The sequence below is a fragment of the Saccopteryx leptura genome, chromosome 4, assembly GCF_036850995.1.
Source record: "Saccopteryx leptura isolate mSacLep1 chromosome 4, mSacLep1_pri_phased_curated, whole genome shotgun sequence".
Classification (NCBI taxonomy): domain Eukaryota; kingdom Metazoa; phylum Chordata; class Mammalia; order Chiroptera; family Emballonuridae; genus Saccopteryx; species Saccopteryx leptura.
Window position 1 is genome coordinate 201922674 of NC_089506.1, and position 25695 is coordinate 201948368.

Below are 25695 nucleotides of genomic sequence, written 5' to 3' on the forward strand. Positions count from 1 at the left end.
CCAGACTCCATCTCTTTATCTGGGAAGGAGAGCAGGAACCCCCCAAGGCAAGAGACCAGGAATGTGCAAATACTGCAGTGTCCCCAGTGCCATCAGTCAGTGTCTCTGGTAGGTCATGGGGGTTAAGCAGGTCAAGTCAGGCAGCTCTGGGGCCTGATGAGCAAACAGGAGGAAGGAAAACATTCTCCCTCCTTTCACTCGAGGTACCATAGGGGTGGCTCGCTGGTTCAATGTTCCCATCAGACAGGGATTTCAGCATGACTAGTAGGTTGTATTGAGCAATTCAGATTTTCATCATTTTCTAAACAATTCTTTTCTATAGAAGTTTTGTCTTTATAAAAAATCTTTATTTTTATTTCAAGTAATTTCTTCAAACTTTTAGATGCAAAGTTTGAGTGAACTCTTTAAAGATACAAATTAATGAATGGTTCATGGAGTCACAGAAAAACACTTTGGATGCAAGCTTATCTCTGTGGGGCCCATCTTTGGATGGATCACATTTCCCACCTGCTGCTTTCATACTAGAAGAAAATAGTGGGAGGCATAGTTCATCTCATTCATATTTACAGTTACAGCATTTGGTGTAATTATACTTGCTGTTTTACACATCAGAACAAGATGATAAAGATTATACAGTGTGAGGTCAATGTATAAAATGTTTTTTTGAACAAAAGGACTATCCTGGATTTTAAATTCTTAAAAACAAAACAAAGCAAACCCTCAAACAAAACAATTTTAAGTAGCACTGAGGCAGCTCAGCCTGATGTGAATTACTCTCCTTTCATATCTGGACATCCCACTCAGAGAAAGGGATTCAAACTTCAATGATTAGTAGAAGCTGGAAACAGGATAGGTATAAGTCATTCTAGTTTCAAACCGAATTCTTCAGAGATTTAACTCTTCAACCTCCTAGCATCTCTTTTGGATTTTGGTTTTTCCTCTGTATTTTTTATATGCAACTGTCTATGCCTATGATAAAATCTCCAATTTTCCTAAACTTGACTTAGAGAACAGGGCCGGCTCCAACAAGCCTGGTCTTGGGCTCAGCCTCAGGGCTCCAACTTGTCATGGAAGCCTTTATCAGTCACTGAGGTTAGGGCAAGTAGGATGGCTGATGTGACAGCCCTCCGATGTCACTCACACCATATCCTCTGAGGTCCTGGGTCCTTGCCAGCTGTGGTGGACTGCGCTTCCCAAGTCCTCGGGAGCAAGGAGGCTGGGTGGGAGGTGCTGCCGCGGTGTCGGCCCAGCCCTGCGATGCCAGGCCCTGCTGCCACAGGGCCACAGGCAGCGGGAGAAAGGGCCTGGTTGCAGCCGTTCACAGAAAGCAGCACCTTGTTTACCAGGGAAAGAAAAGAGGAAGTCTGCCCCCCACCCTTCCTTCAGCAGCAAAGCCCAGACATCAGGGAGGCTGGAAGAGTCCCTCGTGGCTGGGGCAGTGCCACTCACAACACTTGGGTTTCCAGCCGTCGGACTTCCTTGACCACAAGATCAATGTTAATAATTGGGTTAAAGTACAGGGCCCAGTAAAATAAACAGTTGCAAACAAACTGAGGAATGAGGGGCCAGAACATGGCCACAAAAAGACCCTGTGTTGATACTTTCCAAAAATGGCTCCACATCCTCTGAGGCACAGTCCTGAAAAAGAAGAGAAGCATTTGAGGGGTGAAACAGTGATGGCGATCCGAATGACATCACAGTGCTCAGACCCTGGGCACTTCCCAATAGTCAGGCTGCCTGTGCAAAGAACTTGTTTTCTTTTTTCTTTTTAGGGAAAGACAGACAGACAGATAAGAAGGGAGTGAGATGAGAAGTATCAATTCTTTGTTGTGGCACCTTACTTGTTCATTGATTGCTTTCTCATATGTGCCTTGACTGTGGGGCTACAGCAGACTGAATGACCCATTGCTCAAGCCAGCAACCTTGGGCTCAAGCTGGTGAGCCTTGCTCAAACCAGATGAGCCCGCACTCAAGCTGGCAACCTGGGGGTTTTGAACCTGGGTCCTCTGCGTCCCAGTCTGATGCTCTATCCACTGCACCACCCACCGCCTGGTCAGGCCGACTGCTCTCTCATACGTGCCTTGACCAGAGGGCTACAGCCGACCGAGCCAGTGACTCCTTGCTCAAGCCAGCAACCTTGAACTCAAACCAGCAACCTTGGGCTTCAAGCCAACAACACTTGGGCTCAAGCCAGAGACCATGAGGTCATGTCTATGATCCCATGCTCAAGCCTGCGACCCTGCGCTCAAGCTGGTGAGCCCGTGCTCAAGCCAGCGACCTCGGGATTAAACCTGGGTCCTCAGTATCCTGGCTGACGCTCTATCTACTGCACCACTGCCCAGTCAGGCACAGACCTTGTTCTCTGTCCCCATTGCCTGAGACATGTCTTTGCCCGACCAATCCATCTGCAACCCCAGGAGCAGCCTAGACAGTGCTTCCTCAGGGCAGTGTCCATGACAGGTAAGGCATCCCCATTATAGTTCCACCCGCCTGCTTCATCACTGTGTCACATCTGTATATATTTAACATGCGTATTTTCTCTGCTGGTCTGTAGGCCTACAAAGTACAGACTGTCTGTCTTTACCCAAAGATCTGCAGTGCCCAGAAGAAAGCCAGGAGCAGAGAAGGAGCTCAATTAACTGTGCATGAAAAAAGGCATTCACTGAATTGAAATAAATGAAGGAGACTGTTGTCAGGGTCTCAGAACTATTTGTGATTGACGAAATCAAGAACTCTTTGAGTTATAGGATGTTTTAGGCTTCAAGGCTACTGGTGTTGTGACGTGTTACTCCTGCCTGCCATGCAGCCATCCCCTTCCTTCTGGAAACCCCAAGCTTTCCTTTGGGGTGCCTCCTGCCCCTGTTCTTTTCCATGTGGTCTGGGAGGGGCTGAGCCAGCCCTGGTTGGGGGGGGTGAGCGCATGCCTTGAGGCTGGACAAGGAGAGCCCCACATACCCCTGAAGAAGTGATAGGTTCAGGTGACCCAGGCTGGGCCAATCAGAGAAAAGGCATGTGACCCCTGAGACTTCCATAAGTACTACGGGGAAAGAAGTACTCAGATCTGCGCCTGCAAGGGCCGAGGGTCCCCACGTGCAGACAGCTCTGAGACTGGACAACACAGGAAAGCACAGCTGAGAAGGGGACAGTCAGTCCTGATGATAGCATTTGGGTCTCTGGGTCCAGCCATGTTTCCCTTTTTAGGAAAACCAATTTAGGTTGGTTTCTGTCACTTGCAACCAAGAATCCTAACTCAGTGACTGTCTAGTTCAACTCTCATTTTACTCGTCAATCCAGTTATTACTGTTCCAGCTGGTGGTATAGCAGGATCAGAATGCATGCCTGCAGGAATTCTTCATCAGATCTCTTCATGCTCTCCCTAATGCTCTTTTCCATAAAAGTGCCCTCATTTCCCCACTTGTTTATTCCCTAGTTGTTAAAATCCCCTGGGATTATACGGTAGACTATGTGGGGATGAGATATATGGAAAGCCTGAACAGGTAGTGGCATAATGGATAAAGCATCGACCTGGGATGCTGAGGACCCAGGTTCTAAACCCTGAGGCCACTGGCTTGAGTGTGGGCTCACCAGCCTGAGTGCAGAATTGTTGGCTTGAGTATGGGATCATAGACATGACCCCATGGTCACTGACTTGAAGCCCAAGGTCACTGGCTTGAGCCCAAGGGTGCTGGGTTGAGCAAGGGGTCACTGGCTCAGCTGGAACCCTCTGCTTAAGAGAATGAGAAAACAATCAGTGAACAACTAAAGTGCCACAACTACAATTTTATTTTTTTATTTTTATTTTTTTTACAGAGACAGAGAGAGAGTCAGAGAGAGGGATCGACAGACAGGAATGGAGAGATGAGAAGCATCAATCATTAGTTATTTTTGTTGCACATTGCGACACCTTAGTTGTTCATTGATTGCTTTCTCATGTGCCTTGACCGTGGGCCTTCAGCAGACTGAGTAACCCCTTGCTCAAGCCAGCAACCTTGGGTCCAAGCTGGTGAGCTTTTTTGATCAAACCAGATGAGCCCGCACTCAAGCTGGCGACCTCGGGGTCTCGAACCTAGGTCCTCGGCATCCCAGTCCAACACTCTATCCACTGTGCCACCTCCTGGTCAGGCCATAACTACAAGTTGATGCTTCTCATCTCTCTCCTTTCTTGTCTGTCTGTCCCCTCCCCCACTAAATATACATACATACACATACATATATATATACACACATAGAGAGAGAGAGAGAAACACTTTAACAGTAAGTACCATGTAAACCTCCCCAGCCCCAAGCACAGGTCATTTTTTTCTATCTGCTGCTTAAGTCGGTGTTTCTAAACCAGAGCATGAGGAATCTTTGTGTCTGAGTAATATTTACAAGACACCTTTTCCAGTCCCTGTTGCTTCAACCATCTCCAGTGTATAAACACACTTACTTCAGTTCACTTCTTGACCAGATCCTCCAAAAGGAGAATAATTCCAGAACCGAGAGTAACATGGCATTGACGATGAGAAACCGTGACGTCCAATAATGGACTTCCAGCCAGTCCCAAGCAAATTCAGCAATCAGCTGGTATGGAAGGAAGGAGTATTTGACAAGGAATTCCCTCCACTGCTTCCATGTGGGCTCTCTAAGATCCTTTAAAAATAACATACAAATAAAAATGGACACTAAAACTTATGATTAATTTTTATGCAAAATATATAACACGATGATCCCAGCAAGTACATTTATTAAAACACCCATACAATCTAAAATAAAATTTCCATCCATCAATTCACCATGTAATGATTAAACTTACATTGGCTAAATGTTACCAAAGAGGTTGAACTGAGATACTTATTACATTATTGTGAAAGTTCAGAAGTAAAAATCTGCCCTGGCCGGTTGGCTCAGCGGTAGAGCGTCGGCCTAACGTGCGGAGGACCCGGGTTCGATTCCCGGCCAGGGCACACAGGAGAAGCGCCCATTTGCTTCTCCACCCCTCTGCCGCACCTTCCTCTCTGTCTCTCTCTTCCCCTCCCGCAGCCAAGGCTCCATTGGAGCAAAGATGGCCCGGGCGCTGGGGATGGCTCTGTGGCCTCTGCCTCAGGCGCTAGAGTGGCTCTGGTCGCAACATGGTGACGCCCAGGATGGGCAGAGCATCGCCCCCTGGTGGGCAGAGCGTCGCCCCTGGTGGGCGTGCCGGGTGGATCCCGGTAGGGCGCATGCGGGAGTCTGTCTGACTATCTCTCCCTGTTTCCAGCTTCAGAAAAAAGAAAAAAGAAAAAAGAAAAGAAAAAAAAAAGTAAAAATCTAAACATGAGTTATAAATCTATTTCTTAATTTCTTCATCACTACATGTGTAGCTCAGTTTCCTAAATTCAACATCTTACTGTGGTAAAATGCTAGGTCACGGAAAAATTAAACATATATCTTGAAAAAATAATTTTGTGGGATAATAAAAAACTTTTGATTAGATATTAGCAGATGATCATCAAAAGTATTTAAACAGGCCTCCAGAAGCTAATGGAAGCTCAGTAAAACTGGGTACAATGGAGCAGATATTAAGTATTTCGAGAAGCAAGTCAGCCTGATGAGCGGTCAGCTGTTAAAATGGAAAGGTCAGGTGGGCTCTGTACTCCCAGGCCTCAAGGGACCATTCCAAGAGCAGAAATGCAAAGGACAGTATACCCTCAAATGACCAACTAGACACCCAGAAATCACCGAGTCAACAGGATCCACCAGTAGCTCTGAAGAAACCAGAGCCATGACCGGTAACCACCTCACGTGACCTGAGGACTCCCATCAGTGAGCAGGACGGTGGCTGACTGTTCTGAGGCCAACAGGGCAGGTGCTGCCCTGCCTTGTGGTAAGACAACCATCCTCTGGAGATCCTACTGAGAGACAGAGTACCAAGCTGGCAGGCCCATAAATCTAACCCTCAAGCAATCAGTACCTATCCTATCTTCTTTTACAGGAAAAGCAATGCTGTCATTTCCCCTAAATATTTCAAGTTCAGAGGGCAGCCCCTCTTGCTACACAATGTAGGAAACAAAACAGGCTTCTGGGAGTAGAGAAGTTCCTTCTTTATTTTCCTTTGTAGGGGCCCTCCTTGCAAAATCTAAATGAAAGCTGGTGTTGTTTGCTCTTCCATGACAGGCTACAGCCAAGTCTCCAGTTCTGTACTGCACTGAGAAATGGCAGAAAAAGTTCATTCCAGCCATCTGCAGACCTACCAGAAGCTTGGTGATGATGTCCTCCCCGGAGCTGTCTTCCTGCAGGGGGCAGATGGTGTGGATGAAGGGCAGAAAGCTGTCTGTGTAGTCAAACAGGTAGAGGTACAGCAGACCGAGTCTGGGGGAACTCTTGAGGGCATAGAGCAGGAATAGGGACCTGCCCGGGTTCACAGCCTGCAGAGGAAGAGGTAGACACAAGGCCACATTACACCCATGCTGATCAGCTCCCGAGCATGCTTCATCTGCAACCTCATGCCCTTTGCCTTTGCCCAGGGAGCACCTGGGTCACACCAGAGGGCAATCAACATTTGTGGAATGAATACAGAAACAAAAAGACTGTTTAAACTGTACATAAGTTGTCTAGGAGAAAACAGAGCAAAATGCAGTGTTAACTATGTTTGAATCTCAGGTGGGATTATGGCCATTTATTTCATTTCCCTTACTTTTGTAAATTTTGCCACAATAAATATGTATTCATATTTTTCCTGGTTATAAAAGTAACTGAAGAATGATAAAACTTACTTGATACAACTACGAATCAAATAAAATGGGCAAAAAATATGAATGGACACATCACCAAAGAAAATATAAGTATGGCATCTAAGCCACAAGCAAAGATGCTCAATATTACTGGTCCTCAGAGAAAAGCAAATTAAACCAGTGAGACACTACTTTTTAGCATGGGGAGGGGCAAAAGGTGGGCTTATAAAGAGGCAGAAGAAAACTTTCAGGAGTGGTATGTTCACTACCTTGATTGCGGTGATGCTGGTTTCAGGTGTGTACATATATCAAAACATCAAACTGTACACCTTAAAGATGTGTGTTAACTAGATCTCAGTAACACTTAAAACATTTAATTTATTTGATGCTGTTAATGGCTTACTAGTAAGTTGGTTTAAGCATGATAATGATAACATTTAAGAAAAAGAATCCTTCTCTTTAGAGATTCATACTCAAGTATTTAAAGGTAAAATACACTGCTTACAAAAATTAGGAGATATTTCAGCCCAGGCCGGTTTGCTCAGTGGTAGAGTGTCAGCCTGGCATATGGAAATCCCGGGTTCGATTCCTGGCCAGGGCACACAGAAGCGCCCATTTGCTTCTCCACCCCTCCCTCTCTCCTTTCTCTCTATCTCTCTCTTCTCCTCCCGCAGCCAAGGCTCTATTGGAGCAAAGTTGGCCCGGGCGCTGAGGATGGCTCCATGGCCTCTGCCTCAGGTGCTAGAATGGCTCAGGTTGCAACAGAGCGACGCCCCAGAGGGGCAGAGCATCGCCCCCTGGTGGGCATGCCAGGTGGATCCCGGTCGGGCGCATGTGGGAGTCTGTCTGACTGCCTCCACCCCCGCAGCTTCTCATTTCAAAAACACACACACACAAAAAAATAATAATTAGGGGATATTTCAAAATGAATATGAAGCGATGAAAAAAAAAAGTATTTGACAAGAACATCTGAAAAAAAGTCTGATTATGCAAATGAGATGCAAACCCAACTTTTATTTCATTGTGAAAATGCACTATACAAAAGGCTGAAAGTACTGGAGTTCCTGCACGTTCCCCTTGATCCCTTAATATGGTGTTTGGTTATGTTTTAATAAAATCTCAGCCCTGCCTGACCAGTGGTGGTGCAGAAGATAAGAGTACTGACCTGGGACACTGAGGACCTGAGGTTGCTGGCTTGAATAAACTCATCTGGCTTGAGTGTGGGGTCAATGACACGATCCCATAGTCATTGCCTTGAGCAGGGGTCACTGGCTCATCTTGAGCCCCCCTACCCACCACCCCATCAATGTACGTATGAGAAGCAATCAATGAACAACTAAAGAGACACAACTATGGGTTGATGCTTCTCATCTTTTCCCCTTCCTCCCTCCCTCTCTCTCTCTCTCTCAAAAAAAGCACTCAATAAAGCACTGATTTTCAACCTTTTTCATCTCATGGCATACATAAACTAATTACTAAAATTCTGTGGCATGCCAAAAAATATATATTTTGCCAATCTGACAAAAAATAAAAAGATAGGTATTATTTTGACTCATTCATGCTGGACAGCTATTGCTGTACTGGCTATTGTCATTTTATAAATTTGACCATTTAAGGGAAAAGATGTCAGTGCCCCTGACTAGTCAGTTTGCATGCTTTAAAAATTCTTGCTGCATATTGGCTGAAAATTGCAGCTCTAATGGGACACAAGTCACAGAAAAAAAAATATTGCATCCAGCCACATTGCGGTTGGTATATGAGAAAGGGAGATGACCAGGTTGCAATTTGTAGGTCTGGGGTCAGTGTAAGTAGGGGACGAAAATATTTATATTATAACTCTTGGCTACTTCCTATCAGATAAGGAGGGAAAGCCAACCATCCAGGGAGGTGATTATGAGGACAGCACTGCAGTGGGAGGCTGTCTCTCATGTCTGATGAGAACAGTGGCATTCAGGAGACACTGCACTAGGACAGTTGGGGTGGAGGAGCCTTAGTCATCAGATGGTCACCCTAGGGGACAGGCTGGTTGCACAGAAGATCTGAAGGAACACATTGGTAAGGTTCTGCTTGCTTCTACACCAGGACCAGAATCACGTTCCCTCCCCCTTACTCTGGTTAATACTAAGATTACTTTTTTTTTAAAGATTTTATTTATTCATTTTAGAGAAAGGGGGAGAGAGAGGAGGGGGAGGAGCAGGAAGCATCAACTCCCATATGTGCCTTGTCTGGGCAAGCCCAGGGTTTCAAACCGGCAACCTCAGCGTTTCATGTCAATGCTTTATCCACTGCGCCACCACAAGTCAGGCCAAGATTACTTTTTTTTTTTTTTGTATTTTTGTATTTTTCTGAAGCTGGAAACGGGGAGAGATAGTCAGACAGACTCCCGCATGCGCCCGACCGGGATCCACCCGGCACGCCCACCAGGGGCGATGCTCTGCCCACCAGGGGGTGATGCTCTGCCACGACCAGAGCCACTCTAGCGCCTGGTGCAGAGGCCAAGGAGCCATCCCCAGCGCCCGGGCCATTTTTACTCCAATGGAGCCTCGGCTGCGGGAGGGGAAGAGAGAGACAGAGAGGAAGGAGGGGGGGGGTGGAGAAGCAAATGGGCGCCTCTCCTATGTGCCCTGGCCGGGAATCGAACCCGGGTCCCCCGCATGCCAGGCCGACGCTCTACCGCTGAGCCAACCGGCCAGGGCAAGATTACTTTTATGTACAAGAAGTCCCCAGGTTATGAAAAAAGTAGGTTCTATAGGTTTGAAAATGTTTTAAGTATTTATAGCACAGAAAGGTAAAAATAAATACTGGGTTAAGACAAACATCTGTTTAAGTTGCATTTAATAGGTAAACGTACCTGTTCCAACTCATGTTCCTACAAACTGAACTTCAGAACAAACCTATGGAACCTATTTCATTCGTAACCTGGGGACTGCCTGTATTTTAAATAGAGGGGCACTATCGCTTCTTGGCCTTTTGGCTAAGATCAAGTGTAAATAGAGGGGCACTGCTGGATATGGGACCCAGAAACCTTTCCCTATATATTAAAACCATCATAGGCATACTATTGCCAAGAAAAGATTTTGACCGAATTAACAAAACTAATAATTTATGATAAAAGGGATTTTATAAAATTAAAAAAACAACGTATCTAATTAGAAACTCGATGCTCATTCTTCAAAAATGTTTAAACTAGTGTTTATTAGTTTTAACTAATACATGTATATGTACTAAACACATTTTTTTTCAAATAGTAAAAGGGACAAAATTCTCCCTTCATCCAACTCTCAATCCCCAGATAAAAACATTATTGGTGTACACTTCCAGAAATTTTCTCTGTATATGCAAACATAAACATACACACAAGTGTGTTTATTTTCCAATATGCTTTTTCCTTATTTTCACTTAACAACACAACTTGGGCATCCTTCCTTATTAATACCCCCAGAATCACCCCTTCCTTTTGTAATGGTTACACACATGGATGTGCCATTTTTATTTAATCTGTTCCTAATAATGGGTGCTTAAGTTGTCTTCCACATGCTGCTATTACCAATGATGCTGCAGTGAACATCTTGTTTAATGACTTTTTGTGACTCAAACATTCAGTTCTTGCTATGACTCTATGAGGCCGTTTACTGAGGAGGAGCTGGGCCCAGGAGGCCAGGTACTGGCCAGTGTGTCCTGCAGGAGCCCAAGCAGCCAGGCTCCGAAGCCCTGCTCTTGATCAGGATGCTCTGCTGCCTGTGCTCTAAGTGCAAAGACATGCAATTACAGGTCAAAGACTTGGTGTGTTGTACACCAAGAGTTTTAGTTATTGACAAACTGTTCTCCAAAGAGGCTGTACCAATTTATGATCTGCAAAGCACAAATGCCTCTTTCCTCATATTAAATGTTTTCATCCTTCACAAAAGTAAAAAAAAAAAAAGCCAACCAGTCATTTAAATTTATACTTCTTTAATTTAATTATGACAGCATTATTTCCCCCATAAACGTACTGGAACAAATAAAAAATAGAGCATTTGCTTTACAGTACAGTATTTGCAAAATCCTCTCTGTGAAGGAGAACCAGTTGGAGCAGTCAGGCTGAAGAACAATTTACCAATATCTAGTGAAGATGTGCACTACTTGTGACCTAGTAATCCTTTTTCTCAGTATATAACAATAAGAAACTCGTATATGAGCCTAAGAACATCCAAAAAATGTCCACAGCAGCAGTTCCTAACAGCAAAAATGGAAACAATCTCAGTGTTCATCAACAGAAAAAAGCATAAATTGTCACAAATTCCTGCAATGGAATGCTGCACACAAGAGAGACGAGGGAACTGGGGCCACAGAGATAAACACTACTTGCAGGACAGGCTCAGTTCACGCCTCTCAGTTAAGGCTAAAACCCTCCAGGACAATGCTGCTAGTGCCTGCGGATCCAGACCCAAGTAGGAAAACACTCCCAGGGAGGATGTGCAGCCCGGTTGGAGGAGGGTGGAGCCTCCAGAGAGGGGGGGGCAGGGGCTTCAATCCCATCTGTGATGGTTTCTTGAGCAGTGGGCATGCAGGTGATTGCTATGTTGTTCTCTGTACTTTTTCCAACTGAAAAAATAAAGAGTTCACCTTATATTCCCAGAGATTTTGGGGGGGCTTCACGCCTAGTGCTTTGACACGCTCCAATTCCAGGAGGATGGCTCTCCTGTGGCTGTTGTTTTCTATGGTATATGGCGCCCTTGAGAATTCCTCTTCTGTCAAAGTTAAAAGCAATCTGTGGTGAGGAAGCAGACAGAAGAATTCTTTTGAGGTTAGGCACTGAAAGCAAACTTTCCCTAGTCAGAGTTCCAGCTGATCAACACAAATACTTGAGCCTTGAGGTAAGACAGTTAAAGATAAAATACTATTAGTAACAGCAAACAACTGACTGTTTACTATTGATAGTTGCCAGTGACTATCTGAACATACTTTCAATAAATCAATGGTTCACTTAACCACTTCTTAGGGGAGGTGGCCTTATGCCCATTTTGTGGATAAGAAAACTGGCTTAGAGAAATAAAGTGACCTACCCAAGGCACACCCAGGTCTGCTTTGCTCCTAACTTTGATCTGTCAGCTATACACTCTGACCTCTCACACATTACTCTATTTTTTAAAGTGTGTGTGTATAGAAAAAATGTTGGGGCCCTGGCCGGTTGGCTCAGTGGTAGAGCGTCGGCCTGGCGTGTAGAAGTCCCAGGTTCGATTCCCGGCCAGGGCACATAGGAGAAGCACCCATCTGCTTCTCCACCCCTTCCCCTCTCCTTCCTCTCTGTCTCTCTCTTCCCCTCCCTCCTGCAGCCGAGGCTCCATTGGAGCAAGGATGGCCCGGGTGCTGGGGATGGCTCCTTGGCCTCTGCCCCAGGTGCTAGAGTGGCTCTGGTCACAACAGAGCGACACCCCAGATGGGCAGAACATCGCCCCTTGGTAGGCAGAGCGTCGCCCCCTGGTAGGCGTGCGGGGTGGATCCCGGTCGGGCGCATGTGGGAGTCTGTCTGACTGTCTCTCCCCATTTCTAGCTTCAGAAAAATACAAAAAAAATAAATAAAGAAAATAAATCCACTTCTGCAGTGATTCATCATTAAAAAATCCCTGTGCACTGACTGATGAGACCACACCACCACTGGAGGACTGGACACTGATGTCCTTTCGCAGGTAATTTGGTAATATTCATCTAATAATGATTTACTTCTTTTGACTCAGCGAATCCAGTTTTAGGAACCTATGCTCCAAAAGAAATAGTTATGTAAAGGTATGGTGTATTAACTAGTTAGAGGATTTTTTAAAATCACAATTCTGGGCCAGGGGGTACACTAATTTTTCCAAAAATAAAAAAAAGGACAATTACACAAAGGAGAGTCAAATATCGAAAGCTCAGTTCAGGGGGAAAGTGACCAAGATGCAAGGTGGGAGTCAGGCAGCCTGGCAGTGAGTGGACGGCCAGTCTGAACAAGCGCTTAGAGACGGCTGGCTGCTCTCAGCACCGCCAGCGTGTTCCCAGTATGGGCCCTCCACAGGAGGGACGGACCTCAATAAAGACGGACAGTGCTCTGGAAGGGCAGGGGATGTTGATGGGCAGAAGCAGGCCTGCTCAGAGCCTAACTATTGGCGAGTTTCTCAGACTAATGAGTTCCTTCAGTTACTTGCTACCAAGTGTGAAACTGTCTGGAACAGGGAAAAGGAAACAACCCAAATGTATTTTGGTTGAGATCAATTAAATAGACTAGAAAATATATAATGCTCACAAAAATCAGGGATCAGGGAACATGCAAATACTCCAGTACTTTCAGCCTTTTGTACAGTGCATTTTCACCAAAGAAATAAAAGTTGGTTTTGAATTCATTTGCATAATAAAACTTTCTCTGACTTGTTTGCTTTTCTTTTTTTTTTTGTATTTTTTCTGAAGCTGGAAACGGGGAGAGACAGACAGACTCCCGCATGCGCCCAACCGGGATCCACCCGGCACGCCCACCAGGGGCGATGCTCTGCCCACCAGGGGCGATGCTCTGCCCATCAGGGGGCGATGCTCTGCCCCTCCGGGGCGTTGCTCTGCTGAGACCAGAGCCACTCTAGCGCCTGGGGCAGAGGCCAAGGAGCCATCCCCAGCGCCCGGGCCATCTTTGCTCCAATGGAGCCTCGGCTGTGGGAGGGGGAGAGACAGAGAGGAAGGGGGGGGTGGAGAAGCAAATGGGTGCTTCTCCTATGTGCCCTGGCCGGGAATCGAACCCGGGTCCCCCGCACGCCAGGCCGACGCTCTACCACTGAGCCAACCGGCCAGGGCCTTGTTTGCTTTTCTGATGTTCTTGTTTAATAAAAAAATATCAAATGCTTTTTTTAATCATTGTGTGTTCATTTTGAAATATCCCCTAATTTTTGTGAGCAGTATACATACATATGAACATATAGACACGTTTGTTTAGTACAACTGTATTTTCAGCTTAAATAAATAATACACATTTCTATGTATATGTCTGTAAAAACATTAAAAAAAATTCTGGCCCAGGCTGGGTAGCTTGGTTGGAGCATCGTTCAAATATGCCAAGGTTGTGGGTTCAATCTCTGGTCAGGATACATACAAGAATCAACCAGGGAGGCCCTGGCCGGTTGGCTCAGTGGTAGAGCGTCGGCCTGGCATGTGGAAGTCCCAGGTTCGCTTCCCGGCCAGGGCACACAGAAGAAGCGCCCATCTGCTTCTCCACCCCTTCCCCTCTCCTTCCTCTCTGTCTCTCTCTTCCCCTCCCGCAGCCGAGCCTCCATTGGAGCAAAGATGGCCCGGGTGCCAGGGATGGCTCCTTGGCCTCTGCCCCAGGCACTAGAGTGGCTCTGGTCACGACAGAGCAACGCTCCGGATGGGCAGAGCATCGCCCCCTGGTGGGCTTGCCGGGTGGATCCCGGTCGGGTGCATGCGGGAGTCTGTCTGACTGTCTCCCCGTTTCCAGCTTCAGAAAAAAAAAAAAAAAAAAAAAAAAAAAAAAAAAGAATCAACCAGGAAATGCATAAATAAGTGAAATAAAAACAATTAATGTTTCATTTGACCTATGGTGGTGCAGTGGATAGAGCGCTTACCTGGAATGCTAAGGTGGTTGGTTCGAAACCCTGTGCTTGCCCAGTCAAGGCACACACAAGAAGCAACTACTAAGAGTTGCTGCTTCCTGTTCCCCCCCTTCTCTCTTTCTCTAAAATCAATAAATAAAATCCTTTTTTTATTTTTGCTTGAGAGAGACAGACAGTGACAGGAAGAGCAAGAGATGAGAAGCATCAATTCTTCATTGTGGCACCCTAGTTGTTCATTGATTGCTTTCTTATATGTGCCTTGACTGGGGACTCCAGCTGAGTCAGACCCCCTGCTCAAGCCAGTGACCTTGGGCTCAAGCCAAGAACCTTGGGCTTCAAGCCAGCAACCTCTGGGCTCAAGCCAGCAACCCCACAGGTGACCCTGTGCTCAAGCTTGTGAGCCTGCACTCAAGCCGGATGAGCCCGTGCTCAAGCTGGTGAACTTGGGGTTCGAACCTCTCTGTCCCAGCCTGACACTTCATCCTCTGTGCCACCGCCTGGTCTGGCAATAAATAAAATCTTTAAAAAAAAATTTTTTTTCTTTCTGTATCTTTCCGAAGCTGGTAATGGGGAGGCAGTCAGACATACTCCTGCATGCGCCCAACTGGGATCCACCCGGCACGCCCACCAGGGGGCGATGCTCTGCCTATCTGGGGTGTCACTCTGCCGCGACCAGAGCCACTCTAGCGCCTGAGGCAGAGGCCACAGAGCCATCCCCAGCGCCCGGGCCATCCTTGCTCCAGTGGAGCCTCGGCTGCAGGAGGGGAAGAGAAAGACAGAGAGGAAGGAGAGGGGGAAGGGTGGAGAAGCAGATGGGCGCTTCTCCTGTGTGCCCTGGCCAGGAATTGAACCCGGGACTTCTACACACCAGGCCGACCTGCCAGGGCTCAAAAATTTGTTTTTGATATTTCTCTCTCGCCCTTCTTCTCTCTAAAAATAAAAATTGGAAAGGTATCCAGCAAGATGATAACAGTGGTTTTCTCTGAAGAGTAGTAGGATTCCAGGGGTATTTCATTTCCAATGTCCTTTAATTCTGTGTTATTATTTTCAAATAAGTAATATGTTACTTTTATAATCAGGAAGCAACAAACTAAAATGTTAGTGACATAAAACGGTATAGCCACTTTGGAAAAATTTGACAGGTCCTCAAAAACTTAAACATCGAGTTACCATATGACCCAGCAATTGCACTCCAAGAGGAATGTACATCCACATAAAAACTTACACAAGTGATCATAGCAGCACTGTTCATAACTCCAAACAGGAATCAACCCAGTCTACAGCCATACCACCCTGAACGCGCCCAATCTCATCTGATCTCGGAAGCTAAGCAGGGTCGGGCCTGGTTAGTACTTGGATAGGAATCAACCCAAATGTCTATCAACTGAAGAATGGATAAATAAAATGTAATATAGCCACATTATAGAATATTATTCAGCCACAAAAATGAAGGACTGACATATACTACAACTTGCATGAACCTTGAGAATATGATGAGAAGTGAGTAAGCTAGACACAAAGGCCTTATATTGTATAATTCATTTTATATGAACTACTCTGCATAGGCAAATCCACAGAAACAGAAAGTAGAATGGTGGTGGCATGGGGTGGAACGAGGGAAAAACCTTCTTTTGGAGGGAGGTGAAATGTTCTAAAACCAGATTGTGGTGATGGCTGCACATATCTGTGAATATATGAAAAACCAGATTGTGCACTTTAAATGGTGTACTTTTTCTGGTGTGTAAATTGTATCTCAACAAAGCTGTTTAAAAACAGGTCAGTGACATGTCAAAGATTTTGCTCCTCACCTTCCATTTACTCTTTCAGATAAAAACCTATCTCTGTAGAGAGAGGCCCAAGGGCCCAGTTGCTCCAGCCAGAGGACCACTTCTTCTGCCGTCCACTTGGCCACAGCCTTGTGGACCAGGAGGTCATGCTCAGATTCCCTGCTGCTCCAGTGATACACGAGCAGGACCACCTGGAGAAAGATGACAGGGATCTTAAGACACAGAAAAGTAAGATGTCAGCTTGTAAATATGTGAATGTCGGAGGGGAAGAGCCTGAGCTCGAAGGAAACGATACCAAATCTATCCACAGAAAGAAGGCACTGCCACTGCCAGCCAAGGGGGGAGCACAACTCTAGGCAGGCTCATCTCTGCTAATTGCTGGGTGGTGAGAAAACAGAGGCAGGCAGGACTCATTCATCACAGGTGGCACCTGAGAGCATGGCACCCGGGGTCCCATCAGCTGGCCAACATAACTAACTCATGTGCCTTTTCTATTGAAAAATTTATAACATTTAGATTTGGGTTTTTTTTTTGAAATTTAAGTCACTTTTTATTTTTCAATTACAGTTGATATTTTATTAGTTTCAGGTGTATACTCCAGTGATCAGACATTATATAACTAAGTGATCATCCCAATAAATCTCATACCCACCTGACACCATATGTAGTTATTAAAATATTGACTATAGCCTGACCAGGCGGTGGCGCAGTGGATAGAGCGTCGAACTGGGATGCGGAGGACCCAGGTTCGAGAGAGGTCACCAGCTTGAGTGCGGGCTCATCTGGTTTGAGCAAAAGCTCACCAGCTTGGACCCAAGGTCGCTGGCTTGAGCAAAGGGTTACGCGGTCTGCTGAAGGCCAGCGGTCAAGGCACATATGAGAAAGCAATCAATGAACAACTAAGGTGTTGCAACGAAAAACTGATGATTAATGCTTCTCATCTTTCTCTGTTCCTGTCTGTCTGTCCCTATCTGTCCCTCTGACTCTCTCTGTAAAGAAAAAAATGTTTTCTGTATCTATAAGTCTATTTCTGTTCTGCCTGTTCATTATTTTTTAGATTCAGTTGTTGATATATATTTACTGCCATACTGTTCATATTTTTTATCTTTTTCTTTTGTTTGTTTTCTTCTTAAAAAAGACCCTTTAACATTTCATGTAATAATGGTTTGGTGGTGATGAACTCCTTTAGCTTTAGCTTGTCTGGGAAGCTCTTCATATGTCCTTTGATTCTAAATGCTAGCTTTGCTGGGTAGAATAATTTTGGTTGTAGGTCCTTGCTTTTCATCACTTTGAATATTTCTTGCCATTCCCTTCTGGCCTGCAAAGTTTCTGTTGAGAAATTAGCTTAGTCTCATGGGAGCTCCCTTATAGGTAACTGCTTTTCTCTTGCTGCTTTTAAGATTTTCACTTTGCCTGGCCCATGGTGGTGCAATGGATAGAGAGTGTCAACCCAGGACACTGAGGGCCCAGGTTCAAAACCCTGAGGTTGCTGGCTTGAGTGCGGGCTTGTCAGCTTGAGCACAGGCTTTCCAGCTTGACTGCAAGGTTGCTGACTTGGGCAAGGGGTCACTGGCTCAGCTTGAGCTCCCCTCCCACCCATTAAGGCAAGTATGAGACACAATCAATGAACTAAAGTGAAACAACTATGAGTTGAAGCTTCTTATCTCTCTCCTCCCCCTTTCTCCCTCCTGTCTCTCTCCCCCCCCCCCAAAATTCACACTTTTGTCTTTCACTTTTCACATTATAATTATGACGTGTCTTGGTGTGGGCCTCTTTAGGTTCATCTTCTTTGGGACTTTCTGTGCTTCTTGGATTTGTATGTCTAGGGAAGTTTTTTGTTATTATTTTTCAAAAAGTTTTCAATTGTTTGGTCTGTCTCTTCTCATTCTGGAACCCCCATGATGCTAATACTGGTACAGTTGAAGTTGGCCCGGAGGCTCTTTATACTATCTTTTTTTGGATTCTTTTTGCTATTCTGATTGGCTGTTTTTTGCTTCCTTAGGTTCCAAATCACTGACTTGATTCTTGACTTCATCTTCTGTACTGTTGGTTCCCTGAAAAATGCTCGTTTCAGTTAGCATAGCCTTCATTTCTGACTGGTTCTTTTCTATGGTTTCCATGCCCCTTTTTTTTTAATGCTGTTGAAGTTCTCATCAAGTTCATCGAGCGTCCTTACAATCAGTGTTTTAAACTCTGCATCTAGTAGATTGCTTGTCTCCATTTTGTTTAGTTCTTTTGCTGGAGTTTTGTTCTGCTCTTTCCTTTGAGACATGCTTCTTTGTCTCGTTTTGGCAGCCTCCCTGTGCTTCTATGTATTAGGTAGAGCTGCTACAGCTCTACCTCGGTGAGTAGCCTTAGGTAGGTGTTCTGTAGATCCAGTGGCTCAGCCTCCCAATCATCCAAGCTGGACACTCCAGTTGCATGTGCCTCCCCAAACCCCATTTAAGCTGTGCAAACCTCCTATTGTAGTTGAGTTTTAATTGCTATTGGCATGACAATGCAAAAAAAAAAAAAAGAGAGAAAAAGAGAAACACTCACAGACATTGTCAACACTGGTGACTGCTAGGGACAGAAGGTTGAGGAGAGATGGAGGAGGTTATTGGGGGATAAACGGTAATGGATGGAGACTTGACTTGGTGTGGCAACACACAATACAGTGTACACACAATGTGTTGTAGAACTGTGCATCTGAAACCCTAATAATTTTGTTGACTAGTGTCATCCTATAAATTCAATAAAAATTAATAATAATTTTTAAAAAAGACAAGCCACTGGAAACAGCTTGGGTGGCCCTGCAGGTGGGGTGGGCCAGGGTTTCAGGGAATCACTGGGGAGAAGCAAATAGTGTAAGCCAGATTGATAAGATTCAGACATGGCACTGCCTCCTGACTCGGAGGGTGGCAGGGAGGTGTCAAGAAAGGAACGATGGTTCTGTCAGCACTTTTGTCTGGCAGAAAATTGCCCATCCCCAGCTCTCATCCTGATGCTAGACAAGTCAGTTCCTCCCCATATATCCCTGATGCCTTTCTAGCTGCTGCCCTAGCCCTGGAGCTCAAAGGGAATGAATCCCTCAGCGAGTAAGTCCATTGTGGGTCCTTTAAGTGGAACTTCCAGGGACTCCAGCAGCCCTCCGTTTCACTTAGTCACAATCCTTACTCATTTTTACAGCCAGAGTTTATGGGGACTTCTCTGCCTAGCACTGGAACCCTGGGCTGGGGGGCCTGGTTTGGGGCTGGGACCACTTGCTCCTCAGAGGGGCTTCCACAGCCAAGATATCCCTCCCAAGTTTTAACCACCACACGTAGGACCAGCCCACTCTGTCTCTACTCTTCCTACCAGGCTCAATGTGGCTTCTTTAAAGCCCTACTTGTGGCCCTGGCCGGTTGGCTCAGCGGTAGAGCGTCGGCCTAGCGTGCGGAGGACCCGGGTTCGATTCCTGGCCAGGGCACACAGGAGAAGCGCCCATTTGCTTCTCCACCCCTCCGCCGCACCTTCCTCTCTGTCTCTCTCTTCCCCTCCCGCAGCCAAGGCTCCATTGGAGCAAAGATGGCCCGGGCGCTGGGGATGGCTCCTTGGCCTCTGCCCCAGGCTCTAGAGTGGCTCTGGTCGCAACATGGCGACGCCCAGGATGGGCAGAGCGTCGCCCCTGGTGGGCGTGCCGGGTGGATCCCGGTCGGGCGCATGCGGGAGTCTGTCTGACTGTCTCTCCCTGTTTCCAGCTTCAGAAAAATGAAAAAATAAAAAAATAAAATAAATAAAGCCCTACTTGTAGGACTTCCATTCAGCTAGATTTCAGGCGGTTCTGAATGACGACTGTCCTGTAGTTTAGTTGTAATTTTTTTTTATAGAGGCAGAGAGAGAGTCAGAGAGAGAGATAGATAGGGGCAGACAGACAGGAACGGAGAGAGATGAGAAGCATCAATCACCAGTTTTTCGTTGCGACACCTTAGTTGTTCATTGATTGCTTTCTCATATGTGCCTTGACCGTGGGGCTATAGCAGACCGAGTAACCCCCTTGCTCAAGCCAGTGACCTTGGGTCCAAGCTGGTGAGCTTTGCTCAAACCAGATGAGCCCGCGCTCAAGCTGGCAACCTCAGGGTCTTGAACCTGGGTCCTCTGCATCCCAGTCTGACGCTCTATCCACTGCGCCACCACCTGGTCAGGCTAGTTGTAATTTTGATGTACATTTAGATTTCTGTGGCATGCAACTTAAAAAAAGGAAATAGTCTTTACATTGGAAGTTAGTCAAGTGCTGTGCTTAAGACTCTAAACATGGTGTCAAATTCCAGTTCTATCACCCATTTCCTCAACTCTAAAATGGGAATAATAATGGTGCCTATTGCATAGGTTATGAGGAAGATGAAATGAGAAAGCTAACATTTTCTGGGCTCTGACTGTTATGTTGTCTTGAGTAAGCAACATCCCCACAGAATCATACAACCCAAAAGATTTCAATGTACCATATTTCTCCATGTATAACATATTCCCCATGTATAAAATGCACCTTAATTTTGGGCCCAAAATTTGAAAAAAAATGTATTTCATAATGTTACTGAACTCAAGTTTTATTCATCATATAACTCATACAACTCCTCATCACTGTCAAAACTCCCATCCATTAGCTTGTCCTCATCTGTATCTGATGACGAATCACTGTCTTCATAAATTGCCTCATCCTCAGTTCCATCTATGGCATTTTTTTTTTTCCTGAAGCTGGAAATGGGGAGAGACAGTCAGACAGACTCCTGTATGCGCCCGACCGGGATCCACCCGGCACGCCCACCAGGGGGCGATGCTCTGCCCCTCCGGGGAGTTGCTCTGTTGTGACCAGAGCCACTCTAGCGCCTGGGGCAGAGGCCAAGGAGCCATCCCCAGCGCCCGGGCCATCTTTGCTCCAATGGAGCCTAGCTGCAGGAGGGGAAGAGAGAGAGGAAGAAGAGGGGGAGGGGTGGAGAAGCAGATGGGCGCTTCTCCTGTGTGCCCTGGCTGGGAATCGAACCCGGGACTTCTGCACGCCAGGCCGACGCTCTACCACTGAGCCAACCGGCCAGGGCCCCATCTATGGCATTTGAAATGCCACAACTACTGTGTAAGACATACCCAGTTTTTAGACTCCAAATTTTTCGAAAAAGGGTGCATCTTATACATGAGGAAATACGGTATGCACTGAATTACCACATACAGCTATGTCATCATTGAGGTGTTTTTCAACAGAACTGATTTCAGTAGAAATTGTGGGAGGGTATGGGACAGAGAAAAAGTGATACACTTACTGCTACACCAGTTAAAGCTGTGAGCACTCCGGAAAAGAATCCCCCTCCTCTCTGCTGATTTACTCGGCCTATGTTGGGAACTAAAGGAATCTGATCATTCCCATATTTCTGAAAGGCTGCAAGACTCTGTACTATGTCATTATTCTGCTGAATGTCTTCAAATCGCATTTTAATGGCATCAGGAAATAACTTTTCAATGGCATCCCTATGGAGAACAGAAAAAAAATCATGAGAGTTGTTTTACTAAATATATTTGTAATGTTTAAAAGCTAAAACAAAACTGTCAACATTCTTTTAAGATTTTATTTATTGATTTTGGGTGGGGGAGAGAGAGAGAAAGGCAGGAGGGAGTAGTGGGAAGCATCAGTGCATAGTTGCTTCTCATATGTGCCTTGACTGGGCAAGGCAGGGTTTTGAACGGGTGACCTCAGGGTTCCAGGTTGATGCTGTATCCACTATGCCGCCACAAGTCAAGCCAACATTTAATAATATACAAATACTCTAGTACTTCGGAAACAGCAAAAAATGAGAAATGATCTATATGTTCACTGTTAGGGAAACATCTAACTAAACATGGTATATACATATAACGGAACACTACATAGTTTAAAAAATGAATTTACTGGATATCACTGTCTATCAAGAGGGATATATTTAAGACATACATATTATTCAGTGAAAACACTGAACTTTAGAATCATACAGATAGAATACCACTGATATGAGAATATCTGTGCATTTCCTACTGGCACACATATGTGTAATATATTTCAATTTTTAAAATTTTACTTATTGATTTTTAGAGAGAAGAAGGGAGAAGAGACTGAAACACTGCTCTGTTCCTATATGTGCCCTGACCAGGGATCGAACCGAGAACTTTTGAGTTTAGGGACAACACTCTAATCAACTGAGCTGTCTGGCCAGGGCTATAAATGTATTTTTAAAATCAGCCTGACCAGGCACCGGTGCAGTGGATGGAGCGTTGGACTGGGATGCCGAAGACCCAGGTTCGAGACCCCGAGGTCGCCAGCTTGAGCACGGGCTCATCTGGCTTGAGCAAAAAAAAATGCTCACCAGCTTAGACCCAAGGTCGCTGGCTCAAGCAAGGGGTTACTCGGTCTGCTGAAGGCCCGTGGTCAAGGCACATATGAGAAAGCAATCAATGAACAACTAAGGTGTCGCAACGAAAAACTGATGATTGATGCTTCTCATCTCTCCCCGTTCCTGTCTGTCTGTCCCTATCTATCCCTCTCTCTGACTCTCTCTCTCTCTGTCTGTGTAAAGAAAAAAAAAAGATTTAAAATCTGAAAGAAGTCACAACTAAGTCATAACTGAAGTTACTCTGGGAAAAATGAAGGAAGTATTGTAAGATTGCGGGGGTGGGGGTGGTCAAAGGGATCGCTAGCTTTATCAGTAACATTCCACTATTTTGAAAAGAATGTAAACAAATGAATGTGTGTATATATATATATATATATATATTGCTTATGTTATTAAACATTAATTTATAAAAATGAAAAAAGTGAAGTTCAGTAGTAAGAAAAACACCAACCGTCAAGTCATACTGTAGGGTTCTTTCCATTTTCAATTACACAAATTCAGAGAACTCTCCTTCAATTAAAGATTAACCCTCAGGTAAAATAAGGCTGAGAGGTAAAAGCAAAGTGTTTGTAAATAATACATCTCCTGTGATAAAGAGAATGTTGAATGAATGTTTTCATGGAACTTTCTGGTACTCTGTTGATACCATTAAGACAACAAAGAAGAGACAAGGAATATAGCCTAAAAGACCTCACAATAAGCAACATCCCCAAAGAACTTTAAACACTGCAAACACTATGACTGGAATCACCTGCTATCTGAAGGGTCTTGCCATTTTTGTGTGATGCTATGCATGAGAACCAAGGACTATAAAAATCATCAGCAAACCAGTTACTCAGAATTGTACAGTCATACCATTTTCCCCATTACACCTATGATGTTCTCGGTGAATATAAATCAACAGAAAGTTATTATATGGCAAAGGATTAAAAGCAATGGTCTGATAACCAGAATGTCTTTCTTTTATTTATAGTAAATAATAAATCACAGTCACCTATGAGGAAGGGAGTCTGGATTTTCAGGTCCTTGAGCTCCCTGATTCACATTCCAGCAGATCCAGAATGACCACGGTGGAGGTCAGCTCTGTGCCTCTGGCCTTTTCAAACATGGCTGCACCAGTAAGAGAAACCATATCAAACAAGCTGTACGTGCTACCAATATCGACTGAGCATACCTGAGGAGAATATTGACTTTGGGGAAACCTTCCCATTTTTCTCTGCATTCTGGACACTCTGTTTTCTTCGAAGAGACCCACCATAAAGCTAGGCAGTGCCGGCAGAAGCTATGTCCACAGTTCAAGGTAGTGGGGTTAATCAGAATGTCATAACAGCAGTGGCAAGAAAATTCACTAACAGAAATCTGAGGGCTGGTGCTCTTGAGAGGGTCATCTTTCTCAAGGGTGTTCAAATCATTTTGCTGAGACTCCTCCATCTCTTAGCAAATTCTGGGATCCACAAGCATAGAAAATTTCAAACTTAGAAAATTGCTGCAAAGCATCATTAAATCTAGAAAAAAAGAAGAGACAGCAACAAAAATAGGACAAATAGTTTAGTAGATATTTGAGATTACTGCCATTCGATTAAAGCTGATATTTAAATGTGACACATTTGATTTCTGTCAGTTCACATTCTAGCCCTGGCCAGTGGCTCAGTGGATAGTGTCAGCCTGGCCTATAGATATCCCGGGTTCAACACAGGAGAAGCAACCATCTGCTTCTCTCCCCCTCCTACTCTCTTTTCACTCCCTCTTCCGTTCCCAAAGCCAGTGGCTCAATTGGTTCAAGCATAGCTCCGGGCACTGAGGATAGCTTGGTTGGTCTGAGAGCATCAGCCTCAGGAACTAAAAATAGCTCGGTAGTCGAGCATTGGCCCCAGATAAGGTTGTCAGGTCAATCCTGGTCAGGGCGCATGTGGGAGTCTGTCTCAGTATCTCCCCTCCTCACACTTTTCACATTCCAAAAATCAGATAAACATCACTGAATTTCTTTCTGGCCTATTTGTCTATTTTTTGAAAATTAGGTAAAGCAAAATAGTATAGTGCAGTTTTTCAACTGCCAGGTGTAGTGGAAAGTTAGACTTGGGAGGTGGTGTCAAGAATTCTAGATCCCACTCTTTCAATAACTTCTTTTAAAATGTAATTTCTCTAGCCTCAGTTTTCTCCAATTAAAATTATTTCAATGTGTATGATTTTATTTTTTTATTTTTTACAGAGACAGAGAGAGAGTCAAAGAGAGGGATAGACAGGGACAGACAGACAGGAATGGAGAGATGAGAAGCATCAATCATTAGTTTTTTGTTGTGCATTGCAACACCTTAATTATTCACTGATTGCCTTCTCATAAGTGCCTTGACCACAGGCCTTCAGCAGACCCAGTAACCCCTTGCTCGAGCCAGCAACCTTGGGCTCAAGCTGGTGAACTTTTGCTCAAACTAGATAAGCCCTCGCTCAAGCTGGCAACCTCGGGGTCTTGAACCTGGGTCTTCCGCATCCCAGTCTGACGCTCTATCCACTGCGCCACCGCCCGGTCAGGCTCAATGTGTATGATTTTAAATAAACCAGTTCCTTGGCCCAGAAAATATCTGGAGTTAGCAATAACAGATATATTTCATGTAAATAACACATTTTGTCCAAACAAATCTGCCTTTCCATTAGGTAATTATTTATTTTATAAACATTTTATTTCAGAGGCTCCCACAGGAGCTTTCTGGGAAGTGAGTGAAGCCTTGTTTATGAGGTACGCTGTGCCAGTTCAACCCCCTATGGCTCAATATTACCCTTTCCCCCAAATCAACCCGAACATGCATATCATGTCTTCTTGATCTGGCCAATTTGGTGCCAGAGAAACATGCTAATGTCACTAATATGCAAATGGAAAGGTCTATTACCTTCTTATTCTCATCTGGGTCTCAGTAGATTTTTTCATTAAGAGGCAATACGATAAAGAATACCGTGAAGTTACAACAGGGGTCCCCAAACTATGGCCCAAGGGCCTCATGCAGCCCCCTGAAGCCATTTATCTGGCCCCCGCTGCACTTCCAGAAGGGGCACCTCTTTCATTGGTGGTCAGTGAGAGGAGCACATTGACCATTTCATTAGCCAAAAGCAGGCCCATAGTTCCTATTGAAATACTGGTCAGTTTGATTTAAATTTACTTGTTCTAAAAAAAAAAGAAAAGAAAAGAAAATAATAAATTTACTTGTTCCTTATTTTTATTTATTTTTATTTTATTTATTCATTTGAGAAAGGAGAGAGAGAGAGAGACGGGGGGGGGGGG

The 25695-nt window shown here is 45.0% G+C and overlaps 1 protein-coding gene and 1 non-coding gene across 3 annotated transcripts in view; one reads left to right on the plus strand and one right to left on the minus strand.

Moving 5' to 3' along the window:
• Positions 1–325: 325 nt before the first annotated feature.
• The window catches only part of BFAR (bifunctional apoptosis regulator), a 39020-nt gene continuing 13650 nt past the window's right edge, over positions 326–25695 (minus strand). For both annotated transcript variants that reach the window (XM_066382568.1, XM_066382569.1), the window contains exons 2-8: positions 23596–23926; positions 21321–21525; positions 16069–16238; positions 11298–11442; positions 6213–6386; positions 4430–4632; positions 326–1638 (exon numbers count right to left, since the gene is read on the minus strand). In XM_066382568.1, coding sequence (XP_066238665.1) covers positions 1446–1638; positions 4430–4632; positions 6213–6386; positions 11298–11442; positions 16069–16238; positions 21321–21525; positions 23596–23852 — 1347 coding nt within the window. In that variant the 5' untranslated portion in view covers positions 23853–23926 and the 3' untranslated portion in view covers positions 326–1445. The remainder of the gene's footprint in view (positions 1639–4429; positions 4633–6212; positions 6387–11297; positions 11443–16068; positions 16239–21320; positions 21526–23595; positions 23927–25695) is intronic.
• TRNAV-AAC (transfer RNA valine (anticodon AAC)) lies at positions 4871–4946 on the plus strand. Its single transcript has one exon. It is a non-coding gene; the product is annotated as a tRNA-Val (tRNA).